At 39.4% G+C, this 26,087-nt stretch overlaps 2 protein-coding genes and 1 long non-coding RNA gene across 8 annotated transcripts; 2 read left to right on the top strand and 1 right to left on the bottom strand.

The window, feature by feature from the left end:
• Positions 1-12: 12 nt before the first annotated feature.
• Positions 13-26,087, bottom strand: LOC115728393 (dual specificity protein kinase YAK1 homolog). 6 transcript variants are annotated; one of them, XR_007199241.1, is made up of 18 exons: positions 25,469-26,086; positions 23,467-23,666; positions 22,301-22,454; positions 22,104-22,213; positions 21,521-21,590; positions 21,353-21,435; positions 21,181-21,259; positions 21,055-21,095; positions 20,095-20,217; positions 18,480-18,630; positions 18,260-18,374; positions 18,069-18,151; positions 17,871-17,945; positions 16,203-16,277; positions 15,250-16,076; positions 574-732; positions 167-270; positions 13-133 (listed from the first exon to the last, which is right to left on the bottom strand). XR_007199241.1 is itself a non-coding variant. In XM_048282374.1 (18 exons), exons 1-18 carry the CDS (start codon positions 25,655-25,657, stop codon positions 11,953-11,955), a joined length of 2,910 nt encoding a protein of 969 aa, XP_048138331.1. In that variant the 5' UTR covers positions 25,658-26,085; the 3' UTR covers positions 11,604-11,952. The 6 variants fall into 6 exon arrangements, 4 of the variants coding, with proteins under 4 accessions (XP_048138332.1, XP_048138333.1, XP_048138331.1 ...); XM_048282374.1 differs by lacking the exons at positions 13-133; positions 167-270; positions 574-732 and adding exons at positions 11,604-12,029; positions 12,167-12,465; positions 12,654-12,812 and having other exon boundaries at positions 25,469-26,085; XR_007199240.1 differs by lacking the exons at positions 13-133; positions 167-270; positions 574-732 and adding exons at positions 12,162-12,213; positions 12,247-12,350; positions 12,654-12,812 and having other exon boundaries at positions 25,469-26,085.
• Positions 5,702-6,637, top strand: LOC115731349. The gene is made up of 3 exons (XR_007199242.1): positions 5,702-6,010; positions 6,099-6,169; positions 6,323-6,637. It is a non-coding gene; the product is annotated as an uncharacterized LOC115731349 (long non-coding RNA).
• LOC115731347 (CYP enzymes assisting alcohol dehydrogenase-like) lies at positions 7,830-10,581 on the top strand. Its single transcript, XM_048282379.1, has 6 exons — positions 7,830-8,050; positions 8,143-8,180; positions 9,237-9,639; positions 9,767-10,024; positions 10,145-10,303; positions 10,384-10,581. Exons 1-6 carry the CDS (start codon positions 7,874-7,876, stop codon positions 10,492-10,494), a joined length of 1,146 nt encoding a protein of 381 aa, XP_048138336.1. The 5' UTR covers positions 7,830-7,873; the 3' UTR covers positions 10,495-10,581.

Here is a 26,087-nt window from a genome sequence, read left to right as displayed (position 1 = left end):
TTTTATGCAGTCAAGACATAAAACTATTTGATTCCGCCACTTACGAGCAATGGCAATAACTCTAGAGTATTAAATTCAGAGAGTACCCCATGACATGCCATTGATGAAAGAGTTGTTTCCATGAGGATGTGGGCCCCCATTGTTGAAGCTTGAAGCAGGAGCCTGCATCTTGTTGTAATTCCACTCATTCCCACGACCAGAGGTTGCTCTTCCATAATATAGTCGCTGTGCAGGTTGCTGCCCCAAACGGCTTAAAGAATTATGAGAGGGCTGCGGGACAAAATGGAAAGGGTTTGACAAGCCACGCATTTGTCCAAAATACTGATCATGAGATGGAGGTTTGCCTGGCTCTACGTGTGTAAATGATTGAGCAGGACCGTGTTGTCTGGAGTACACAGAAGCATAAGTAAGCAAATGTCTCTTGCATGTGTGAATGCATGTGTCCATGAATAAAAGAACGGAATGGATTCTTTTCCATAGGCTAAACCAACACTATAAGCAGAAACACAAACTTCCCATGTAATAGATTAAATGCGGATAACATTCCATTAGCAAGGAAAGAGATTTGGCCACCTTATGAATGAACTTGTACTAGATGTGGGCACGTTGGTGGACCTCCTGATACCTACTAATGACTCTGCAGAACTGAGATGCATCACTTTCCCAAACTCAGTGGCCAGGCAACTTTTATCTGAGGATTCTTCTTCCACTTCTTCCAGTAGTAGTTCATCGCTGAGGCCAGAGACAGCAAATTAAATGCAACTCAAGAAATGCAGGCGTGTATCGGTGTGTGCAAGGGGAAAAGAGTTCCCACTTAAGGAACGTTAGGCAATTCAAGAGTCATGAGCAGGCGCTAAACAATTTCGTCAGAAAGAGACTACCATCTACAGACTAGAGCAAAGATGTAACTAAAGTGTACAGGTAAGTAAAATTAAAATAAAACCAAAATTCTAGTTAATTTGGATTTTGGTCAAGAAAAGGCTTGCTGTTTTCATTCTATGAAACTGGTCATTGGTTTAGGTCATGTGATCTAGAAATCACGATGAGATTACCTTTTTATAAGACAGGGAGGCCAAGCTACCTGGAGACTTAAACATACATTTTAGATAGCTATGGTTTTAGGTCTATCATGTGTCATGGCCAAAAATTTTTAAAAAAAAAAAAGTCAATTAATTGCATTATATCATTTCACTCACGGATTCACAACCAGAATTCGGTTAAGTCCAAGGTCTTTCAATGAAACACAAATAACTGAAAAATTCTCCAATTCATTCTCCCTTCTCACCCTTGCTTTTCTAGAGTCCAACTTTTGACATATCACACATCCTCCTTCTAGCCATATGAATAACTACTCATATCTAGCACCTACATCACATATTATTTTCCTTTTCTCCCATTTCAAGTTTGTAACCCAGAGAAGCAAGATTTATCTTTCAAGTTCATTAAGAAAGATTTGCTAATCTAGATTGGTTTCTATATCTATCATGATATCGACAAGCGAGGGTCCGGACACTCCTTTGATGTCATCATAATAGTTCGTTATCTTTGCAGTTTTATATATGACAGGAATAGAAAAGCATGAAAATTAATAGCGTAACAATAGCAGTACCATAGACATTTCTCAGTTTGGTTGCAGAATGGAATCTCTATCGTCTTTTTTTTTTTTTGGGTAAATTGAATCTCTATCGTCTTTTGTCTCCCCATAAATTCAGAATAGCATATGGACAACATAGTATCCCCTATTTATCCCCAATGAGAGAGAGAGAGAGAGAACATCAAAGTACCCTCATGTCCATTCATCAACTTTATTCTACATGACAATTATAGCTCAATTATCTCTGCTAGTGGCACGAGGCCTATCTATTGAATAATAATGATTATGAATTAAAAACAAAACTACTTAATTGTTAAAGTTTTTTTTAATTATCAATTGCCTTATAATAACCGAATTTCAATAAAAATTTCTAATTGTGAATAAAACTACGATTTAACACACACATGAATGTCTTGTATCATAAATTCTAATAATTGGTTTTATGCGTTACAAATATCGTTATTTCAAATAATCATGATCGCATGAGTTTGTTATCAATCCAAACATTTATTCATCAAAGTTCACATCATATTACAGATATTATAACAATTATCAGGCCTATTTATAAAAGGCTTCTCACTATATAAGATCACACATTAAAATAAAGTTATGATAATATGTAAACGTAAAAATAGATTATAACAAGTTATAAAAGATATTAAAAGTATAATATGTTATTCAGAACTTAATTAGAGGTAATTCTACTATAAACATGTAATAATCTAACAATACAAAATGCAACTAATTTACAATAAAGCATGATCATTTAGTTTTTTTATTCAATAATAATATTATAATATCTAATGATTTTATTGGCATTGAGAGTAAATAATAGTTTCTATGATAACTGTTGGGACAATTCCATGGAACAACTATTTCTAAAGGCAGCAAGCAACGATCATGTTTGATTCATGGAAAAGGCTATTCCTAGAAAAGCTATATCTTTTAGATTTTTTCAATCGAACAATAGTTCCATTCTATCGAAATAGACTACGACCTGGTGAACCACACGCCTGCCTATTTGATTTCTATAATTGATACTTCCCCTTGTCTGTTTAATTTGTTTCAAATGTAAAGCCCAGCTTACTGGAGGGCAAGCATGAAAAGAATATGCTAAAAGGTTTTTTTCTTGACAGCCTACTAGGGTTTCTAGGGCTCATTTTGTAGCAAACGATAGACTAGGATATTTTCTCTCTAAAGTCTAAGCTAGTTGCCAAACAGATGGATAATCAATCCAACATCAGCATAAAAATTTCAATTAAGTATAGAAACTACAAAGAAGCAAACCGAAAGAGACATTTCATGTAAACACTTACTCTGCCAACAGGCATATATGAAACCATATTCTCTCCAAAATAAACAAGCGCAAAATATCCCAAAATGTTGACATTACTAGAATGAATTACCCCTGTCATCAGTGGCTCCTAGAGGTTGGTGCCACTGCCTATTGGAACCTTGAGCAGAGGATCCAGACACATTCTGCATGGCAGGAAATCCGGAAGAAGTTTCACCGACCACATGCTGCTGTTTCCTGCCTACAGCATTAAGATTTGATGGCAAATGCAGGGTTGATTCATTAGGCAGCTGTGTGCTACCCTCAGCTTGGCCAGAGTTGGCTCCTTCATTATGATGCCCTTGCCAATGCATTGAAGACGAACTTTCCTGAACCTGTGAGCTTCCAGAATATGTCCAACCCTTTCTTCTGTTAAACTGTCCTGCTGCAGCTGGCTTTCCCAGCGGTGATCCCTGCAGGCTACTTCTTGCTGGAGACTGGGGGCCAAATTGCCCAGGAGAACCAACTGAAAATTGGCCATAGGAGTTTGGTGGAGTAAATTGCGAAGGACTAGTGCCAAGGGGCAAGGAGGCAATGTTCCCTGCTGATGGACTCATACCCAGTCCATTAGCATGGGAAAATTGAAAATTCCTCCATCTTGCATCAGGACTGCTTCCAAGCATTTTCCCATTGCCTTGCGAACTAATGTTCATAGCAGATGGACCGACAGGGGAATAATATGCGAAAAAATTTGCATTATCACCATAACTTCCATAGATGCTGCCGAGCCCAGCACCATCGTTATAGCTTCCATGACTTCCTAAACTGCCATAACTACTTGCATGAGCATATGGCACCGCCTGAAAATTAGGGCTGCTATGCAAGGGCACCCTGTTCCTGCCAACTACCTACACAAGAGATCTCTGTGAGGGGAGAACGTATTCAATCAAGTTAAATTCAAAGAAATTGAAAACAAAAACTTTACGACCTCATATGAAATAAACGATGGTACTTTAAGGGGGCAAAAATCTCACATTAGGAGACAAACCAGCAACAAACCAATGTCCTCCGCCTGGGTGATGATCTACCTTTATATTTTGAGCAACCAGCTACAATAAAAAGAAAGAAAAGGAAAAGATAAACCTTACATTAGTCTATTTCTCACTTCATCATTGCTAATATCTTTTCTCCACTTCGTCCTAAGATAAACCTTACGTAAATCTATTTTTCACTTCATTAAATCTTGTTTTACTACTTTCCCCCAAGTAAGCTTTGGCCGTCCTCTTCCTTTTTTCATGTCATGCTCTCAGTAACAAACTTCTGTTATTACCGGAGCATTTAGGGATCTTCAAAGAATATGTCCAAATCATCTCAATCTATGTTCTCTCATCTTTTCTACCACCGGTACTACTCCAATTTTTCATCGAATATCTTCATTTTTTATCTTATCTATTCTTGTATGACCACACATCCATCTTAACATCCTCATTTCCGCTACGCCCATTTTATGCTCATGTTGCCTCTGTGTTGGCCAACATTTAGCTTCGTATAGCATTGCAAGTCTTACTGTTGTTCTATAAAATTTTCCTTTTAGCCTAAGAAGGATTTTGCGATCACACAAAAACTCGATGCACTTGGGCCATTTCATGCAACCTGCTTTGATTCTATGGTTTACATCCTCATCAATCTCTCCCTCCTTTTGCAATATAGATCCTAGATATCTAAAAGCATCTTTTTTGGGTACCTCTTGTCCGAGCATATTCACGGATTCTTGATCTCCTCCTCTTGCCGTGTCGAAATCACACTTCATGTATTCGCTCTTACTTCGACTTAACGTAAATCCTTTAGACTCAAACGTGCTTCTCCATAATTCTAATTTAGCGCCAATCCAAGCCTGGTCTCATCAATAAGCACAATATTATCCGCAAAAAGCATACACCGCGGCACCTCACCTTGGATATTTTTTGTTAGCTCATCCATAACTAGGGTAAAAAGATAAGCACTCAAAGCAAAACCTTGGTGTAAGCCTACTGTGATTGGAAAATAACTTGATGTGCCATTACAAGCCTTCACACATGTAGTAGCATCATCATACATATCCTTGATAATCTCTACTTACTTTGAAGATACTTTTTTCTTCTCAAGAATCCACCACAGAACTTTTCTTGGAACTCTATCATACGCCTTCTCGATATCAATAAACACCATATGTAGGTCCTTCTTTTTTTCTCGATATCTCTCCATCAACTGTCGTATCAAGAAGATGGCCTCCATGGTAGATCTTCTTGGCATAAATCCAAATTAATTTACAGAGACCTTGGTCCCTATTTTTAAACGATGCTCAATAATTCTCTCCCGCAACTTCATTGTATGGCTTATAAGCTTAATGTCTCTATAGTTGGAACAATTCTGAATATCCCCCTTGTTCTTATAAATAGGCACAAGCATACTCTTCCTCCATCCATCAAGCATCTTATTAGTTTGGAGAACTGGTACAATTACACAAGTACATGAAAATTGCTATTCTCATTGCCGTCATCAATGGATCCCTTAGGATAATGGCACGGCCATTTAACAGTAGATGGAACTTGTCAATGACAGGGAGAGCAGTCTAAATCCTTGGCGAGATCATCACAAGAATATGAGAGGTTTTGGTCGGTGCAAGTCACATATGCCGATAATTTGGAACTGATAGAAAGATATATGCTGAGCTGCTTCCGTTGATCGTCTTTGCTATGATATTGGTAAATCAGGATGAATATGAAAAACACTGGTGATGGCTTGACCACAATATGGGCATGGATTTCTGGCACAGAGAATTTGTCTCCGCAATGCAGGGGAATTGTTGCTTACATTCGATGACTTGTCCAGACATCCGCAACATAGAGCCTTGGGCAATAGGATACCTTTCTTGGTGGTCTATTCTTCTTTACACACTAATGAAGGTATACCTCGTCTGAGATTTAGGTGACTATAAGGAAAAGTAATTTAGATGCAGACGTCAGTTTCTGCTAGGTTTATAGCATTTATGCTGTGCTATTTCTCCCTTTAAAATTATCCTTTTCGCAGTGCTGAGCGATCCTGTCAAACGCTTTGACTATGACTTAACTGGGATTTTTGAGATCGAGAAGTATTCCTTGAGGGTGAGACTATAGATTATTTCGAATTTCGGGTTAAATTGGAACTTTCTCATTCAACATGCTTGATCTCATGTTCTGTCACTGTGAGCAGGAGTATCTTGCCAGATTCAAAGGAATGATACTGACCTGTAATGGGCTTGGTATTGGTCATCCATCAGACGGGTAATTTCTTCTAGCTGTTTTCACAGAAGTGTATATTTTCATCGGGTGTTGTTTGTGGAAGCTTCAAAGTTCCACTTATGCTGACTGGTGGCTTTTAAGGCCGCGACCCATCACTTTTCCTTGTTAAATTTTTTACAATCGGAATAAATGCAGGGCAGAGCACTTGACCAATAGTGGTAACATTGCAGATGAATGAGGATTTCTCTTCAGTTAAAATGCATGTGGTTGCATGCCATGAGAGGCTTCAGTTTGTAAGGCAGGCTTGAATCCATTACTGCAAAAGATGTTGCACGATGGAGGAAGAGCAATAAGCTAATGATATTCTGAGGTATGTCCAATTGAAATCCGGTGATATCTCGGGCGACCAATACACCCATGTTTAGGGGATCACAACATGTGTTCCTTAATTATTCTTGCTCTGTACATTACCCTGTTGTACAATGTTGAATTTGATTCATTTGCTTGTAAAAGTTCCTATCTTTCTCCGACTTTATGGCTGTTGCGGGTGGGGCCTGTACCCTGTAGCTTAGCCGCGTGGATTGAATACTGCTAAGTTTGAGTCCGAAGGCTGCGCTTTCAAAAGGACCTTTCTGACATTGCAAGGTCTTCAAGTGGACACAGGACAAAAAGCTGGCGAGATTTGACCAGCAGTTCAGAGGGGGATCCATACTTGTAATTTAGCCGGAAGGGATCTCACAACTCACCAGGGGTCTATATGACAAGGGGACAAACCGAGTCGTCCAATCTTGAAAGAACAAAATAATTTGGACGACGTAAGTACAAGCTATAACCTGTTTGATTCTCAGAAGTAGGGCTTAAACAAGTTTGTCGTAATTGAGCACTCAATAATAAAACATGTTAATTCAGTGGAGACCAACTTTTTTCCTTGTTACCTTAATAGGAGGAGCAATTATCTAGATGTCCTTTGCGCGCAGGGCTGCAAAACTTGGACATTATTCGAGAACAAAGCCAAAAAAAGGCAGAAGTCATTACAGCTTAACTCAATGACAAATCGATTTCCACGAAAAATGAATGGTGTGGCTTGAACTACAAGAAAGTCTTAAGTCAGTCGGATAATGATTCATTTTGTCCACAAGCTTCACTCTTCGCCTATCTCTTTTCCTATTGGCAGCATATCACGTCTACAGCTTGCTTGCGATGGTTCAATTTTATTTATCTATCTATTTATGTAGTTGTTTTTTTTCCATTTCCCGATTCAGATAAATAACAATCGGGCTCATCAAGTACTTATGCTGATCCCTCGGATTAAATAAGAAGCAAATCTAAAGTTTAGCTGGCAGGACGCATGATTCGAGCATAAATATTATTTGCACTTTGATAGTAGAGCCCACGAGACAGATGGAACAAGTCGTGCGCTTAATTTGTATCTGCATCCACAAGTCTATCAGCCATGAGAGCCAACTACCCCACAGGGCATAGATGTATGGTATGTGTGGTAGGATAGTCCAATAAACATGTGATGGTGGCAAAGCAGTTGGAGAATTCAACACGAGCAGGCGCACATGACCAAGATTATAAAATTCACGTGGACAGAAAAAAGAGAAGACTCGTTCCCAAGTACAGAACAGTGCACCCTGTATATATTGTAATGCAAATTCATCAAGAGCAAGCAATATTGGTTCTTGTGGGGAGAGAGAGAGAGAGAGAGAGTAAAGCAAAACCACATAACAGAGAGAGAAGGAGATGACGAGTAGCTCAGGAGTGGTAACATGCAAAGGGGTGGTGTGCTGGGGAGCAGAGGAGGAATGGAAAGTGGAGGAGATACAAGTGGATCCCCCAAAGGGGAGTGAAGTTAGGATGAAGATGTTGCTCGCCAGCGTTTGCCACACGGATGTCTTATGCTCCCTGGGTTTCCCTGTCGTTAGTCTTTGCTCTGCTCTGCTCTCTTCTTTCCTTTTCTTTTACTGTCATATGATTTCTTACTCTTCTCTGAAATTTGTTGGGCGTTGCAGCCGCTTTACCCTCGAGTTCTTGGCCATGAAGGTGTTGGGTAAAGTTTTCTAATTCTTCCCTGTCGGTTTTTTGTTAGTGAGGAGTTGCATTCCTTCGTTACTTTTTGGCGGGGCCTCGTATGTATGTTCTTTAGTTGCGACTTTACGGCTCTTAATGCCCATCGAGACAACCAGCGGGATCGATTCCCAGGGTCTGCTTCTCCCCCAAGAACAGCATCCATCTCATTCATAGTCATACTCCAAATATATATGGATGGATGGATGCCTCTAGGCTCTAGCTATGGCCAGCCGAGGCACTTAATCTCTCTCTCAGCTTTTGGACATCCACACTTACCTGCTTTGCAATGAGTGTAGTCCCGTATCGCAACTGTACTGCCAATCACCCAATCTGGATAACTGCACTCTATTCAGTTTGATGTAATCAGGACCATGTTTTCCCCCGGTCAGTCTTGATAATGAATAGTCAACTACAAATCCTACAAGTGTCTTGTGATCCACGGCCAGCCAACACAGCTCTTAGCTGCCTCCACTGCCGGCGCCTGTCGTTGATGAGAGTGAAATGAAATAGTCAACTTCACATTCCAATTTGCTTTGTCAATGAATCTGACTCTTCACAAAGCCAATCGCCAAGCATGTAGCTGTCTTCATAGCTATAGCATCAATTAGCTAGCTCGAGACTTCCATCACCCATCTCTGCCTTAGGTTCCCCAAGAAATTATTAGATCGCCCATGGCCAGGCCATGGACGATCTTATCAAGCCTCTGCTTTGTTGTAAATTAAGTGGGATCGCAATCGATTGAATAGTACAGAAAAAAAAAAGGGGGGAAGACAAGAAGAGCAATACACCAGAAGCTTTGGTCGAAGAAAAGGAGCGTGATTGTCCGGCTAGGAATTTTGTGGCGTTCAAAATAGATTAAAGTCAAATTTCGATGGAATACATGTAAATTAAGCCTCACAGATACGCACCTCGATAGTTAAGTAGGAATATAGTTACTCATCAAAGCATTTCATCAGCATAAGGTACATCTGCTATCAACAACATGCGCATCCAGCGCTGTCTGTATGTGTGTGTGATTGACAGGGTAAAATGGCAGGATCGTGGAAAGTGTTGGAGAGGAAGTAAAAGAGTTGAAGATAGGAGATGTGGTTATTCCCGCCTTCCTTGGAGAATGTGGAGAGTGTGAGAACTGCAACTCGGAGAAGACAAACTTATGCCACCGGCATCCGCTCTCTTTAACTGGCGTGCTGCCAGATGGCACTTCGAGAATGTCCATCCGAGGCCAGACCCTGTACCACCTTCTCTCTTGCTCCACCTGGTCCGAGTACACGGTGTCCGACGCCAATTATGTTGTGAAGGTTGACCCAGATGTAGCTCTGCCGCATGCTAGCTTCCTGTCGTGCGGATTCTCCACTGGGTTTGGGGCCGCTTGGATGGACTCTAAGGTCGAGAGTGGCTCCTCCGTGGCAGTGATCGGCCTCGGTGCTGTTGGACTCGGGGTCTGTGGTTGGTTGGTTGTGTTGCTAACTTACATGTGCACTATATAAATGCTGCTTTGAGAGAACTAATTAGAAAGATAGAAAGCACAGTACACAGTAATAGTTCAGTTGATTTGATTATGAGCAGGCCATAGAAGGAGCAAGAGTGCAAGGAGCGACAACCATAATCGGTGTGGACAAAAATGGGATGAAAAAGGACAAGGGAGAAGCCTTCGGCATGACTCATTTCATAAATCCAGATGATCAACAGTCCTCCGGTAATGCAGATTCGAAATCCATCTCCGATATGGTCAAAGACTTGACCGGCGGAGTCGGGGTGGACTACTGCTTTGAATGCACTGGAGTATCCGACTTGATCAACCAGGCACTAGAAGCGACTAAAGTGGTGATGAATATACCGTCACATTTACCATGAAAATATAATGCGCGCTCACATTCACCCTCACACACACACAGAACAAAACTCATCTTTGAAGTCTCATATGTACATTTTTCATGTGGTCAGGGAAAAGGCAAAGCAGTGGTGGTGGGTGCAGGGCTGGACCATTTTGTGCAGATTAGTTTCCTGAATCTGTTGATGGGGAGAACATTGAAGGGAACCGTTTTTGGAGGCCTCAAAAGCAAGACCCACCTCCCCCTCCTCTTCCACAAATCCAAAACTAAGGTTTCGATAAGCTTTTTCATGCCACATCCATTCAGACCCGACGCAGACAACCACTGAATTTGCTGGCTTTTGTTCCACAGGAGATCCAACTTGATGAACTTCTGACACACGAGATCAAATTGGAAGACGCGCCAAAAACTCTCGAGATACTGAAGCAGCCAAATTGCGTCAAGATTTTGATCAAGATTTAACGCCCCAGTACGATATTGACCTTGCTTTGTGTAGTTTTGCTCTTTGTGATATTCCAATAATGGGTAATCGGTCGATGGACCCATCAGATTGTGACAAAGGACTACCAGAAGCACATTCACTCTACAACTTCTCAATCTTTCCTTCGTCACTTCACCACTATTTTATGCAGTTAAGGCATCTACTTCCAACATTAACTCAACCTGGTGTTCAACACTATGCGGTAAGAAATAGCAAACACCTTGAGATCCTTACAAATGACCCATTGGGAGAGGGCGAGATGGACAGCATCGATCTCCATTTAATTAGGTGTTAGACTCCCTCAAATTTTGAATTCCATGAGACTTGTTAACTGATAGTACAGAAAAAATTTGCAGTAGCATCTTCCGCTTTGCTGCGTCATGAAAAATTTACAGAAAAGTTCACGGGACCCTAATTTTAAACAAGCAGAAACTCTACCCAACTCATTTCCCCAACCCAATTTTGGAGGATGCCGCGTCATAAAATATTATGTTTAACCAAATTACACTACACTCTCAATCATCTTCCGGTTTGCAGCACAATCTTGCGTTGCATTGGTTTCTCTTAGTCAACCTCCAGAAGTTCACTTAAGTTTTACCCGTTCTTTGAAAGGTGTGTCTTCATTGAAACTTGCAATCAAAAGAATCTTTTAGAAGGTTACCAGGATATTCTAATCAAATGCAGCAAACCCGAAGCCTGAGAGTCAAGTACGACTTCAAGTTTAAGCTATAACAGTAGAACCTTGATCATTTCGAATCACACCCCACAACCACAGAAACCAGAAGACAACCAACCCCATCACGATGAATCCTACTTACCCTGAAGTTCAATGACGAGCAATCTTAGTCTGCTAAATGGTAATCCCGAAACTCCCAACATTCACCCTGGATCGAGGTTTCCAGTTCGCCGACTTTTTGCTGCATGCTGCTCATTGAGTTCATCAGACTGATGTCATCAGACATTCCGCAGATAAGAGACAGCACATTTAAAAATGTGACAGGCGAGTTTCAAAGACGCTGAGGGAACTCCTCTGTGACCCCAATTACAATCCCCTCCTAATTCCCATTCACCAAAATTCGTGGCAGTTGCCTTCGAGCACAAGCAATCTACATTTCTTTCTTCGATTAACAGGACAAATAAAATAAGATGCTATACCAGTGCAGTATCATTGTTACACAAGAATCAAATAGGATTTGGCACCTCAAAGGCAGATAAATTGATTAGATGGCCACAAATTGGGAAGCATCATTCACCAGATACGTCATGAGAGCTGGCAAACCTGAACCATAAATTATATTCACCACGGCCACAACAATGAGCATCACATGACTGTGAATCTCTTTGCACAAGCCCACGAGACATGTGAACTATCAATCTGACTTTCTTGGCAAACCAAATCAGTGATTCCTCATTGTAAAAATTTAATCAATCTTTTGCTATTAGGCAATTCTTCCATAGTCTTTTCTTCCCCGACTTGTTGGAGGTATGCTTGTGAAAGCATCACTGGCCCTTCGCCCTACATCAACATTCCGGTCTTCATAAGAAAGGATTAACATAACCCCTTCATTTTCCCCCACAAAGACACAAAACTATTTGATTCTGCCACTTAAGAGCAATGGCAAAAACTCTAAGAGTATTAAATTCAGAGAGTACCCCATGACATGCCATTGATGAAAGAGTTGTTTCCATGAGGATGTGGGCCCCCATTGTTGAAACTTGAAGCAGGAGCCTGCATCTTGTTGTAATTCCACTCATTCCCACGACCAGAGGTTGCTCTTCCATAATATAGTCGCTGTGCAGGTTGCTGCCCCAAACGGCTTAAAGAATTATGAGAGGGCTGCGGGACAAAATGGGAAGGGTTTGACAAGCCACGCATTTGTCCAAAATACTGATCATGAGATGGAGGTTTGCCTGGCTCTACATGTGTAAATGATTGAGCAGGACCGTGTTGTCTGGAATACAAAGAAGCATAAGTAAGCAAATGTCTCTTGCATGTGTGAATGCATGTGTCCATGAATAAAAGAACGGAATGGATTCTTTTCCATACGCTAAACCAACGCTATAAGCAGAAACACAAACTTCCCATGTAATAGATTAAATGCGGATAACATTCCATTAGCAAGGAAAGAGATTTGGCCACCTTATGAATGAACTTGTACTAGATGTGGGCACGTTGGTGGACCTCCTGATACCTACTAATGACTCTGCAGAACTGAGATGCATCACTTTCCCAAACTCAGTGGCTAGGCAACTTTTATCTGAGGATTCTTCTTCCACTTCTTCCAGAAGTAGTTCATCGCTGAGGCCAGAGACAGCAAATTAAATGCAACTCAAGAAATGCAGGCGTGTATCGGTGTGTGCAAGGGGAAAAGAGTTCCCACTTAAGGAACATTAGGCAATTCAAGAGTCATGAGCAGGCGCTAAGAATTAAAATCTACAATTTCGTCAAAAAGAGACTACCATCTACAGACTAGAGCAAAGATGTAACTAAAGTGTACAGGTAAGGAAAATTAAAATAAAACCAAAATTCTAGTTAATTTGGATTTTGGTCAAGAAAAAACTTGCTGTTTTCATTCTATGAAACTGGTCATTGGTTTAGGTCATGTGATCTCATCGTGATTTCTAGATCACATGACCTAAACCAATGACCAGTTTCATAGAATGAAAACAGCAAGCCTTTTCTTGACCAAAATCCAAATTAACTAGAATTGTTATAAGACAGGGAGGCCAAGCTACCTGGAGACTTAAACATACATTTTAGATAGCTATGGTTTTAGGTCTATCATGTGTCATGGCCAAAAATAAATAAATAAATAAGTCAATTAATTGCATTATATCATTTCTCTCACGGATTCACAACCAGAATTCGGTTAAGTCCGAGGTCTTTTAATGAAACACAAATAACTGAAAAATTCTCCAATTCATTCTCCCTTCTCACCCTTGCTTTTCTAGAGTTCAACTTTCGACATATCACACATCCTCCTTCTAGCCATATGAATGACTACTCATATCTAGCACCTACATCACATATTATTTTCCTTTTCTCCCATTTCAAGTTTGTAACCCAGAGAAGCAAGATTTATCTTTCAAGTTCATTAAGAAAGATTTGCTAATTTAGATTGGTTTCTATATCTATCATGATATCGACGAGCGAGGGTCTGGACACTCCTTTGATGTCATCATAATAGTTCGTTATCTTTGCAGTTTTATATATGACAGGAATAGAACAGCATGAAAATTAATAGCGTAACAATAGCATTACCATAGACATTTCTTAGTTTGGTTGCGGAATGGAATCTCTATCGTCTTTTGTCTCCCCATAAATTGAGAATAGCATATGGACAACATAGTATCCCCTATTTATCCCCAATGAGAGAGAGAGAGAGAGAACATCAAAGTACCCCCATGTCCATTCATCAACTTTATTCTATATGACAATTATAGCTCAATTATCTCTGCTAGTGGCACGATGCCTATCTATTGAATAATAATGATTATGAATTAAAAACAAAACTACTTAATTGTCAAAGTTTTTTTTAATTATCAATTGCCTTATAATAACCGAATTTCAATAAAAATTTCTAATTGTGAATAAAACTACGATTTAACACACACACGAATGTTTTGTATCATAAATTCTAATAATTGGTTTTATGCGTTACAAATATCGTTATTTCAAATAATCATGATCGCATGAGTTTGTTATCAATTCAAACATTTATTCATCAAAGTTCACATCATATTACAGATATTATAAAAGGCTTATCACTACATAAGATCACACATTAAAATAAAGTTATGATAATCTGTAAACGTTAAAATAGATTATAACAAGTTATAACAGATATTAAAAGTATAATATGCTATTCAGAACTTAATTAGAGGCAATTCTACTATATACATATAATAATCTAACAATACAAAATGCAACTAATTTACAATAAAGCATGATCATTTAGTTTTTTTATTCAACAATAATACTCTCATATCTAATGATTTTATTGACATTGAGAATAAATAATAGTTTCTATGATAACTGTTGGGACAATTCTGTGGAACAACTATTTCTAAAGGCAGCAAGCAACGATCATGTTTGATTCATGGAAAAGGCTATTCCTAGAAAAGCTATATCTTTTAGATTTTTTCAATCGAATAATAGTTCCATTCTATCGAAATAGACTATGACCTGGTGAACCACACGCCTGCCTATTTTATTTCTATAATTGATACTTCCCCTTGTCTGTTTAATTTGTTTCAAATGTAAAGCCCAGCCTACTGGAGGGCAAGCATGAAAAGAATATGCTAAAGGTTTTTTTCTTGACAGCCTACTAGGGTTTCTAGGGCTCATTTCGTACCAAACAATAGACAAGGATATTTTCTCTCTAAAGTCTAAGCTAGTTGCCAAACAGATGGATAATCAATCCAACATCAACATAAAAATTTCAATTAAGTGTAGAAACTACAAAGAAGCAAACCGAAAGAGCCATTTCATATAAACACTTACTCTGCCAGCAGGCATATATGAAACCATATTCTCTCCAAAATAAACAAGCGCAAAATATCCCAAAATGTTGACATTACTAGAATCAATTACCCCTGTATTAGTTTAATTTTAGTTTCAACTATATAGCAAGAAGTTGACTATGCTATAGCATGCAAGGGATAGCACTGTATTTTATCCAACAGATTGGCTTATCCAGATTCAACTGATCTGTTAACAGCTTTTATAAACTAACCTGTAGTTGGGATCCCAATCTCCAGGATTGGGCAATGATGAACCAGTCTCGTGCATGTCATCAGCGGCTCCTAGAGTTTGGTGCCACTGCCTATTGGAACCTTGAGCAAAGGATCCAGACACATTCTGCACAGCAGGAAATCCGGAAGAAATTCCACCAACCACTTGCTGCTGTTTCCTGCCTACAGCATTAAGATTTGATGGCAAATGCAGGGGTGATTCATTAGGCAGCTGTGAGCTACCCTCAGCTTGGCCAGAGTTGGCTCCTTCATTATGGTGCCCTTGCCAATGCATTGAAGACGAACTTTCCTGAACCTGTGAGCTTCCAGAATATGTCCAACCCTTTCTTCTGTTAAACTGTCCTGCTGCAGCTGGCTTTCCCAGCGGTGATCCCTGCAGACTACCTCTTGCTGGAGACTGGGGGCCAAATTGCCCAGGAGAACCAACTGAAAATTGGCCATAGGAGTTTGGTGGAGTAAATTGCGAAGGACTAGTGCCAAGGGGCAAGGAGGCAATGTTCCCTGCTGATGGACTCATACCCAGTCCATTTGCATGGGAAAATTGAAAATTCCTCCATCTTGCATCAGGACTGCTTCCAAGCATTTTCCCATTGCCTTGCGAACTAATGTTCATAGCAGATGGACCAACAGGCGAATAATATGCGAAAAAATTTGCATTATCACCATAACTTCCATAGCTGCTGCCGAGCCCAGCACCATCGTTATAGCTTCCATGACTTCCTAAACTGCCATAACTACTTGCATGAGCATATGGCACCGCCTGAAAATTAGGGCTGCTATGCAAGGGCACCCTGTTCCTGCCAACTACCTACACAAGAGATCTCTGTGAGGGGAGAACGTATTCAATCAAGTTAAATTCAAAGAAATTGAAAAGAAAAACTTTACGACCTCATACGAAAAAAACGATGGTACTTTAAGGGGGCAAAAATCTCACATTAGGAGACAAACCAGCAGCAAACCAATGTCCTCCGCCTGGGTGATGATCTACCTTTATATTTTGAGCAACCAGCTACAATAAACAGAAAGAAAAGGAAAAGATAAGCTTTAAAAATCAAACTATTCCTAACAGGAAAAGGAAACAATAGGAGAAACAGTTGGAACTTCAACGGTTCATGTTGATATTTTTAACACAGGCCATATAGCATAACATGACGGATGACGTAAGAAAAGATATGATACTCAAGAAAAGATAGAAAGAAAATTAATAGCATGTAGACTTAATTCCCAGAGGAAACACGTGTTGCCGTTTGACTGCCATGTATACACGGTTTTGTCAAATTTTCTAAAATGTATACCCTGCTTCCCTTTCCCGCCCTCCTCATATTTCATCCTTCTCTCTCTCCTCCTTTCAATAGAGGAAATTAAGAGACGCGACATAAGCAGTTCTCACTGAAAGTGCAATGTCCACAAGAAAGCTACATTGGACCGTTGGCCGCAAAGCAGATTTCTGTGTAATCATGCTGATGACTCTAAACAATCTGAACCTGCAGTCTAAATTATTTTCTTTAAAAGTTTCCAAGCCAACTTATGACTTCACCCTTAGAAACAAACTGCATTGCAGCAGGTCTGTAGGATTTGGCCACTTGTCCAGTCCAAGAACCCACTGCAACAAGTTAACTGAGTTCAGAAAGTTGAGCCAGGCGATTGAAACCAGGAACAGGTCAACCAACCTGCCTATGTCATCCTTTGGGGTGCTTCATCTTATGTTTTCCCTTATGAGCCTCTTTAATTCAAAGCTCAGCCTAGATGGGCAAGCAAGTCGAGCTACCTGTAAGCTACTCAAGTTCAACTCACAGATTAGTCCAACTCTCGATTTTTCTTTGCGTTTGTGTAGCTCAAGTATTTAAACGAGCTAGCTCGAGCTTAAAAACACATGACTCGAGTTGCCCGTAAACCTAATCAAATATTTGTATTATCATGTATTGTAATTATATATATGCTGATCAAAGCATATATTAAGTTTATATATATATATAGAATATATAGATGAAAATAATTAATTTTCATTGTTAAAAATTGTCGAGCTCAAGCGAGAGTCCGATCTTGAGTCAAGTTTCAAGTGAGATTTATTGACTAATCGATTTGAGTACAGCTTATTTGACAATTATCTGAATCGAGTTTGAAAGGTCGAGCTTGAGTCAACTCTCAAGCCTGTATCTGCTCGACTCAATTATACACCTAGCTTTAACATAAAGCAATGGCATGGCAAAAACTGTAAGATGCTCAGAAAATAGACAGCCTCACCAGCTCATTGGCAAGTCTTCTCACTAATAGTACTAGCATTCGTCTGTGTTCAGTTTGCTTTATTAAACCACTTGTAAACCAATAGGATACCCAAACGTCTATAATTCTCTGACAAAACAAAATGTCTATATTTTCACACTAATAAGTTAAAAGATAAAAGCTAAGAAAATCTCAAAAAACCATTTTTGCTCAAATTCTATGAAATAAGCATCATATAAATTTATATAATATCACAGACCCATGCTCTTGATAGTGACCCTCCAATGTCTTGATAGTTTCATTTCTCAAATATAATAATGGGTTGGTAGGCTTCTAATAGTGACTAAGAAGTCCAGCTAACATGTTCTTATTATCTTACCATGCGAGGGGTCTCCAGAGGCGGTTGATAAGGGCATGTAAAAGGTTCCCCAGTGACGAATGGGTGTCCTGAAGCCTGAAAAACAACACCTAGACAGATTTACCAAAAGAAGTCCAAAGTGAAACACAAAATAACGTAATGGCAGCAAACTTGCCAGATGAGGTTGCTGCAATAACTTTAAGATGATCAAATAATGACCTGAAATGGTGACCACCGTTTTGCAGGATCAAACTCAACAAGTCCTCTTAAGAAGTCAATTAGAGCTAACCGTACTTGAGACTCTGCCAAAGGAAAAGAGAAACGAGACATCTTAGGAACTGCAGAGTTTAGCAATCTTCCCAAAACGGTTGTGGCAAACATCTTGTTCAGTTGGTATCAGAGAGGCTAACCTTTGATGATATCTTCTTTAGGCAACTTCTTTCGGTATGGGTAGTTTGTTACGATTGCTTCAAGATTCATATAATTGAAATACTCCTTCCCAATCGAAGGTTTCTTCAGCTCTCTCTATTTAAAACAAAGAAACCAGAAAAGAATCAATTTCCAAAATGCGAACACAAGGCCACAAAAGGAAAAAAAGAACAAGAACATTGTCCAAGCTGGATAACTTACAGCTTCAAATTCTTCTTCTGATAAAGCTTGATAAACGCTTCTCTGACAAATGGAAGCCTGAAAATTCTCCATATCATGGACATTTCCAATGCACTTGAAAAACTTGCTCGTATTTTTTGCCTCCTTAAGCACATAATCAGGGGGTTGTCCTCTGCAATATTTCCACACGTGCAGGAAACCGACTTAAGAGTACTTACATCAGCCATTAGAAACTGTAGGAAAATATACCAAATATTTTCTGGATGATTTACACAATCCAGGAAACAAGTTAACAGCTTCATCAATCCCCATTAATTTACTAGAAGCTCTATGGCCTTTCGAGGTAGATGGAGTCTCTTGCATAAGATGCTAGTGAGCGTCCATACAAATGTACATTCATCATGAATCCCTAAATTTACTATGTCATGTAATAAGAATTCAGTTTGATCTGAATGACTAAGATATGATTAAGTATCTTTCAACCTAATCCTTTATTAAGGGTGCAATAGAATGCTTTTGATAACAATTCGCTGGATATATGTGCAGGTACTTATACCTTAGAACATTCTATCTTGTAGCATTTCGTATGTCTCCAGTTACTCGGGCGCCTCCTTAGAGTTTTTCATTGTATCTTCTTACATTTTCCTCTTCACCTTTTTACATGACAACTAACGTGAAATCTCTACGAGAAACAAATGTCCAGTCAAAATTCTGAATCACTATGCAATTTGCTTTATCATGTATAAGTATTCACATTGACTCTGAATGACTAACATACCATGTAAAATTATTCAATATAGCCCTTAATTAATGGTACAACTCAATGCTTTCAATAACAGATTGGTGATGGACATACATGCGGATACTTTTACAATGACATCAGTATGTTCTATCTTAGAGCGTTTCCTTTGCATCCAGTTACTCAGCCCTCTTCAGAATTTCTACGTATCTCCCACTTTACATCTTTTCACATGGACCACTACCACAAAATCTCTAGGGTCCAATTATTCAGGCTTAAAAAGTATTTAATAAATTTTAAAAATGGAAACTAAAATATTTAAAGTTTCAAATATTGCAACAAAATAGATTTTGAAAAAAGTTTTAGGTGATGGGCACTTAACAGACGACCCCAAGGATTTGATGGTGACTAGACCACTATGATTTGATGTGGAGCAGAAGCAATAAAAAATGAAGGACAAACTTCTCACTAAAAGAGACTAATTGCTCTTAATTCATTCTTTTCTTCCTTAGGAGGAGGAAAGGACAGCATGCAAATTGTATACAAATAATGATGAGATTCATCTTGCTGCATGACAAGCATCTCACATAAAAGGAAAACGACAGAATGCAAATTGTATACAAATAATGATGAGATTCATTTTGGTGCATGACAAACTTCTCACATAAAAGGAAAACAAAACCTCTGCTTCTTCACACCACTTTCCGTTCAATAAGGAGGGGGAGGAAAGGAAACAATGGAAGAATAATTAAAGGAAACTGAATGAGATACAGAATTTAAGCAGCCAACAATAATAACTGTCTTCAGCAAGGTGTTAAGGATGGAAGCGACCCAACTAACAAAGAATGTTGAGAACAACAAAATAATGAAGTCAGAAGACAGAAGGAGGAAAAGTACCCAAGTATTTTGATCATTCTCTGCAGAAGATCAAATTCTGAAGCTCCTGGAAACAACGGCAATCCCAGGAACAGCTCCGCCACTATGCAGCCAAAAGACCACATGTCAATAGCGGTTGTGTATCTAAGAAGGGTCAAGGTGCAACCTGATTCCCACACTTGCGTGTGTACGAGAGAGAGAGAGAGGATTTGCACTGAAGTAGTGACACTCTTTGTCAAAGGGCTAGCTCTATCTGTTAAAAAATCCTCAGTACATTATAGGCAATGTTGAATCATGTCACTAAGTTCAATAGCTGCGTATGTCCAATCCAAAGTTTCAATCAAGTCAAGCAAATGGAAGATCAAGGAAACAAACTTCAGTTCAGGTATGAAGATGCCTTTCTTTGGTAATTTGCCTCATGCTGGTAGCACAATAATTCAGATAGCTGGCTGCTGACCGTATTAATCTCTCACATGAAGTCCCTGTAGAAGTCCTACAACCCGATCTGCGTCTTTTGCTTTTGTGAAATAGTGAACCCGCTGCTTCAATAATTTTTCAACCAATTCAACCAAAATGTTGATGGGTTATATCAAAATTAATTATGTCAGGGTCAGAGACTGGATTTCAATAAACCAATTATTGTGCCAAAAAAATAAAATTAACTCAATGTAAACAGCTGGAACTGGTTGTAAAGCTTTAACGATCACTTTAATTGCAGGCAATCACAACCATTGTGAAAGTAAATTGTTCACAATAGACAATTTAATGGTCCGAAGGACATTTGAATTAAGCTGGCTTCCATGTTGATGGAACTTTACCCTGCAAACTTCAAGCAAGCTGCAGACTGACGAGAGGAAATGACAAAGAAATCTGGAACAAAGAAACTTAAACATATACGAAATATGAAGGACGAAAAATCTCAAACAAGATGTCGCATGATAAATACACTATTCAAAGCTAAATATTCATTTACAAGGATACTGATACCCAAGTAGAACTTCAGGCGATCTATAGTAGCGGCTCTGTAGGAGAAGAGAAGTGATTCGTATGTTAGGTTTCATAAGAATGATCACATAAAATAAGTCGACGTCAAGCATGGAAGAAAACCTGAATGTACGAGTAGACAGTTCGTTCTTCCACACATGCAGATCCAAAGTCGATAATCTTTATTTCTGCTGGCTTCATGCTGGCAATTACAAGCCGTAACAATCACTTACAACAGTTGTGATCACTTCATAATTTATGGAACGATATAAAAGGCATGAAGAAAATAGTTCACCTTGTGCATAGGAGTATGTTCTCTGGCTTCAGATCACAATGAATGATACCAGCATCTTTTAAAAGAGCCAGTCCATGTAAAATCTATATAATCAAGTAGAGAAGCATAAATTTTCAGCATAGTAAAACGAGAAAGAATAGCTAAATTGTTTAGAAAAGTCTGCTATACTTGTTTGGAGAACAGCTGCACTATGCTCAACGACAATCCCCTAAAGTGGTTAATCTTAATAAGCTCATACCTGCATGATTAGGAAAGAATTATAATACTAGTATGGACAAACGTGTTAGAAGGCAAAAAGAAGAAGAGAGAAAATGTAACATTATTCCAAGTCCCTATACAGTGATACGGAGGGTTGTTACCGTATCCCACATCACTTGTCTATGAGGTTCCTATGCTCTTTATCTACATTTGGTCTCTCCCTAATGGCTGAAATGTTTTACTAGAACTTCCAAACATGGTATCAGAACCGCATTTGACCTCATATTTATTTCATGTGTGCGGCTCCCCGATTATCAATTCACATTCCTTCTCAGTAAGTTCTTTGCACGTGAGAGGGGGTATTTAAGTATCCACTCACTTGTTTGCGCGTGAGAGGAGTTATTTAAGTATCCACTTGCTTGTGTACAAGGTCCATACGCTTTTATGTACATGTGGTCCCCCTCCATAGAATGACTTAAAAAAAAAAAAAAATTGGACTTTCTATCAAAAGGAAAAAAACCTAAGCTCTAATGAGCTGTTCAAAATAACTTACAGATTTGTATCAAGCAGCTCGAAACAGATGCATAAGTGCTGATGACATACGAAGTAATCATAGATACGGACAATGTGATGCTTATCCTCGGGATCATACTTCTTATTTAACTGCAAATGGAAAAACAAAGGCATGCTGAGCAGAATCAAAACAGGTAGTACAAACGCTGCATACACAATAATATCGTATTGGACTACCGTTGTCAAAATAGAAACTTCAACGAGTGCTTGTTGGGAGTATGCAGGTTGATTCTTTATAATTTTTACAGCAACAAAACTGCAAGTTTCAGGAACCCAGCATTTAGCAACCTGACCAAAGGTACCTTGGCCTAGGACATCTTTGACAATATATCTGCAAGACAGCATTCAGGTGAGAACAGCAATCGATGATTTCATTACAATAAAAGTAGACACTAATGACCTCAGTTGTCTCATCAAGTTAAAGCACGCTTGAATCTAATCAAATGAATTATACCCCGGTAAAGGCTTGTTTACTCACATAACTTCAAGCAATTGCGCTGATGATGGATGTACAACTTTGAGAAACTAACAGGCCCATGATGAGGTTAGAGTAAGTTAGGATCCTATTTGCCATGCATACCAATTCAATAGTGGAACGAATTACTTAAGGAACTTCAATTAAGGTTCAAGTGCAGCAAACGCCTCCGTGAAGGTCACGGAGAAAAATCAACTACTCCTGCAGAATTAGCTTTTGGGGCATTCTGGTGAAGCAAGATGAGGGAAAACTGGAAAAATAACCAAACCTTGTTCGTCACTTGAGCCAACTAGAAAATCAGACTTCTAAGAGCATCTCTACATCCAGAATGTCACTTACAATTCCCTCCCCGGGAAAATCTAATTCCACTCAAATTATAAGAAACAAATAAAGAACATTTATATCACAAACTTGTCAAAGGAATTCAATAAAGGGGAAAAAAATTGTCCCAAAGCGTCCCAGTCAGTTCTTCTAATGAGCAGAGACAGTGATAGGAAGTTCCATTTCTTGCTGCCATGGGGTCGACCTGTGAACAACGTGTTGTGGCATCTATAAATTATATGCCCTCTTGTTGAATCAGAAGTGCATTGTTGGAACTCGGTTGGAATGCACACACTGGTCAAAGTAATTCAATAAAGAAAGAAAAAATGGTCCCAAAGCATCCCAATTAGTTCTGCTAATGAGCAGAGTCAGTGATAGGAAGTTTGACACACAGAAGACTGAAGTTATGAGATTGCCCAAGCTCATTAATCACAAATGAGAGAGAGAGAGAGAGAGAGAGAGAGAGAGAGAGAGAGGAGCGAGAGCGAGAGCGAGAGTCGGCAGCACTTGCAACAACTATATCTTCACTGACTCAACGATCACACACCTTCGTTTCGTATCTGGATTGACCAAGACGAAGTTTACTGTCAAAATAAGGTCCGAGTTTGCATTGTCATAGCCATCATTAAGAACTCCAACTGATGGACTGGTCAAATACCGCTTTGGGTTCAATTCTTCAGAATAGCTGAAATGAGGGTTGCATATTCGATATGTCTCCACTATCTCCTTGGTTAGTCTCACCACCATCTGCAACGGTGAAATTAGTGGTATTAAGGTCTATTGAAATGCTTAGTATTCAGTTCCATCACATACATAAAAACATTTGTCAAGATACAAGTATGCTGCATTGCAGTTGTCATGCAACCATTGACCCGAGGTTAAACTCAATAGTAAAGGCAGATGCAACTAAGTGACATGAAAAGGTAGAAAAAGCTGTTGTGTCAGTAAAGGTTACAGAAGAAAAGGAAAGTTGATGTTGTATACATCAATGGACATTGTCTAATCACAACCCCGACCTGTTAGATAGCACCAATTGCCTCAGACATGACTGAAGCCTAACCTACTGTCCAGGGGCCAACATGGTTTACTAAATTTGCAAGCACAAATAAAGTAACCAGTCTAACAGACCCACAAAACAGTCAGCAGATCCAAAGTCACCATTACTGACAGAACAAGAGACTTGATATCATCAAGAAACAATGGAGGACGAAAAAGTTATGAGACTTTACTAATATTGGAGGCCATTCCTACAATAAAAGGGGGGAAAACCAGGTGATTGCTAGAAACAATTGGGAACTCTACCTGCTTTGATGCCATTTGCAAGGTAAAAAAAAAAAATGGAGTGTTAAGTTTTTTACTCAATACCAAGTTGATTACCCACCCTCGAAATCCAAATCAAGTACTCTGATGTAGTTGATTGAATGTTCAATTACTGAAAACACTTACCTCAGAATCAACTCTTTCAAGAGCTAATGCATTCCGACCCAAAAAAAAAAAAAAGAGCTAATGGATGCACATTCTAGCCTCAATTTTTCTAATGAACACAGAAATTTTTTACTTCTGCGGCAAACTAGATAAAAGAATTCCCATTTACGGGGCATCAGGTACTGCGTATCTTAGATTTTTCGCAGCATTCTTCCAGAGAGCTGCTATCTATTTAATCTCCCAACATCAACTTTCACACTGGAATGATAATGAGTTAGGCATGTGCTACTACTTTCACTGGAAAATGTTTCAAGAAAACACCAAGTAGATTTCTCAGCAAACATCATATACTGCATCTCCGAAAACTCCTTGATTTCTCTCCAAGCATATGGAAGGCTCATTCGCAGAGTAGAAGAAATTGACTTTTTAAAGACAATCCTTATAATGACCTAGTCCATTAACCTGAAACATCTACTTTGTTGAAGGAGCCCACGCTTAGGTAATCTACATCAAAGAATTAACACCTGGAGAGGGAAAAAAAATTTCCTAACAAATAAGTAGGATGAAAAAGACCCACCTGGAAGCACGAAAAGAAAGAGTTTCACATTCTACCGGGAAAAACTGCCCATTATTCCTTATGCTACCTTGGCATAAGTTACATTTTCAGATAATCAAGATTTTTAAATTAACTAGCATTCTATTGTCGCAATAAAACTCAAGATTTTGGACTTTCGCAGCTGCATCGAACTCCAAGAAATGCTTTCGCTGCAAAGACTTCACACCAGTAATTCGATCATATTCTCAAAGATGAGAGGAAAAGTCGCACATTAGAGAGAAAAAGAAAGAGTAATCATCCTAACCATTACCAAAGAATGTCGTGTGAGAGGAACTGGAATTACCAGGATGATCAAGTCTCGAACGAGCAAATCCTTGATGCTCAGTCTAGAGGTCAATACATATTCAGATTTATGGTTTTGCTTTCATTTCCAGTAGCATGCATCATTCGCACCACAGAAAAGCATGTATACCATTACGAAGGAAAACTCTTGATCGGAAGACAAACGGGGAAAGAGTAAGGCATTCAACTAGCTGAATCAGAAGGAAAAACAGGAGAGAACACTCACAGGTCTTCTAACAACAACCCGCAAACTTGGGGACATGGGACCAGTCTCGGGCTGCGACGCATAACCTCTGAAGGCGAACTGCCTGGGATGCCACCTTCCCGACGATGACGATGGCTCGGCTGAATCGCTGGCACGGCCCAGGTCGCGGGCTTGAGGTTCAGCGTCATTGTTAGGGCTGACCTCATCCATTACAAAGGCCTTTCTTCACTCTCCAAAGCACGAATTGACCTCATCCATGAAATATCCTATCTCATGTTATCCCTAAATACGAGCAGAAGGATAATAGGATGGAAAGACAGAGAGGGGCCGCGATCAATCAAAGATACCCGTGGAAGAAGGCAGAGTGAGCGGAGCGGCGGTACAGAAACCTTCCACCAACGGAATCTAATCCCATACTGTATCACAGCATTTCTGAATCGCAATCAACGATCAATCTACAGCAGCATCGGAGTGATAGATCAAAGGAGATGGATTGAAGGAGAAAGCGGCGAGACGAACCGAATTGTTGAAGAAATGGAAGGAAAAGAGGATGAAGCAGAGCAGAGCAAAGAGGTGAAAGGTGAAACGAAATCGGGTCAGAGAGGACTCGGACAGCCACCCTTCTCTCTTCTTTTTGTTT

This window comes from Rhodamnia argentea, chromosome 7, assembly GCF_020921035.1.
Source record: "Rhodamnia argentea isolate NSW1041297 chromosome 7, ASM2092103v1, whole genome shotgun sequence".
Classification (NCBI taxonomy): domain Eukaryota; kingdom Viridiplantae; phylum Streptophyta; class Magnoliopsida; order Myrtales; family Myrtaceae; genus Rhodamnia; species Rhodamnia argentea.
This window is presented reverse-complemented; position numbering and strand designations above follow the sequence as displayed.

Bases quoted from the DNA above. Each gene is read 5' to 3' on its own strand.
- LOC115731347 (XM_048282379.1), top strand. From the start codon at position 7,874: ATGACGAGTAGCTCAGGAGTGGTAACATGCAAAGGGGTGGTGTGCTGG. The intron at 8,181-9,236 runs GTAAAGTTTTCT...GTAAAATGGCAG, and splicing joins CTTGGCCATGAAGGTGTTGG to GATCGTGGAAAGTGTTGGAG. The intron at 9,640-9,766 runs GTCTGTGGTTGG...GATTATGAGCAG, and splicing joins TCGGTGCTGTTGGACTCGGG to GCCATAGAAGGAGCAAGAGT.
- LOC115728393 (XM_048282374.1), bottom strand. From the start codon at position 25,657: ATGGATGAGGTCAGCCCTAACAATGACGCTGAACCTCAAGCCCGCGAC. The intron at 21,260-21,352 runs GTGAACTATTTT...TGTAATTGCCAG, and splicing joins AACATACTCCTATGCACAAG to CATGAAGCCAGCAGAAATAA. The intron at 12,030-12,166 runs GTACTCTCTGAA...ATGTTGATGTAG, and splicing joins CATCAATGGCATGTCATGGG to GGCGAAGGGCCAGTGATGCT.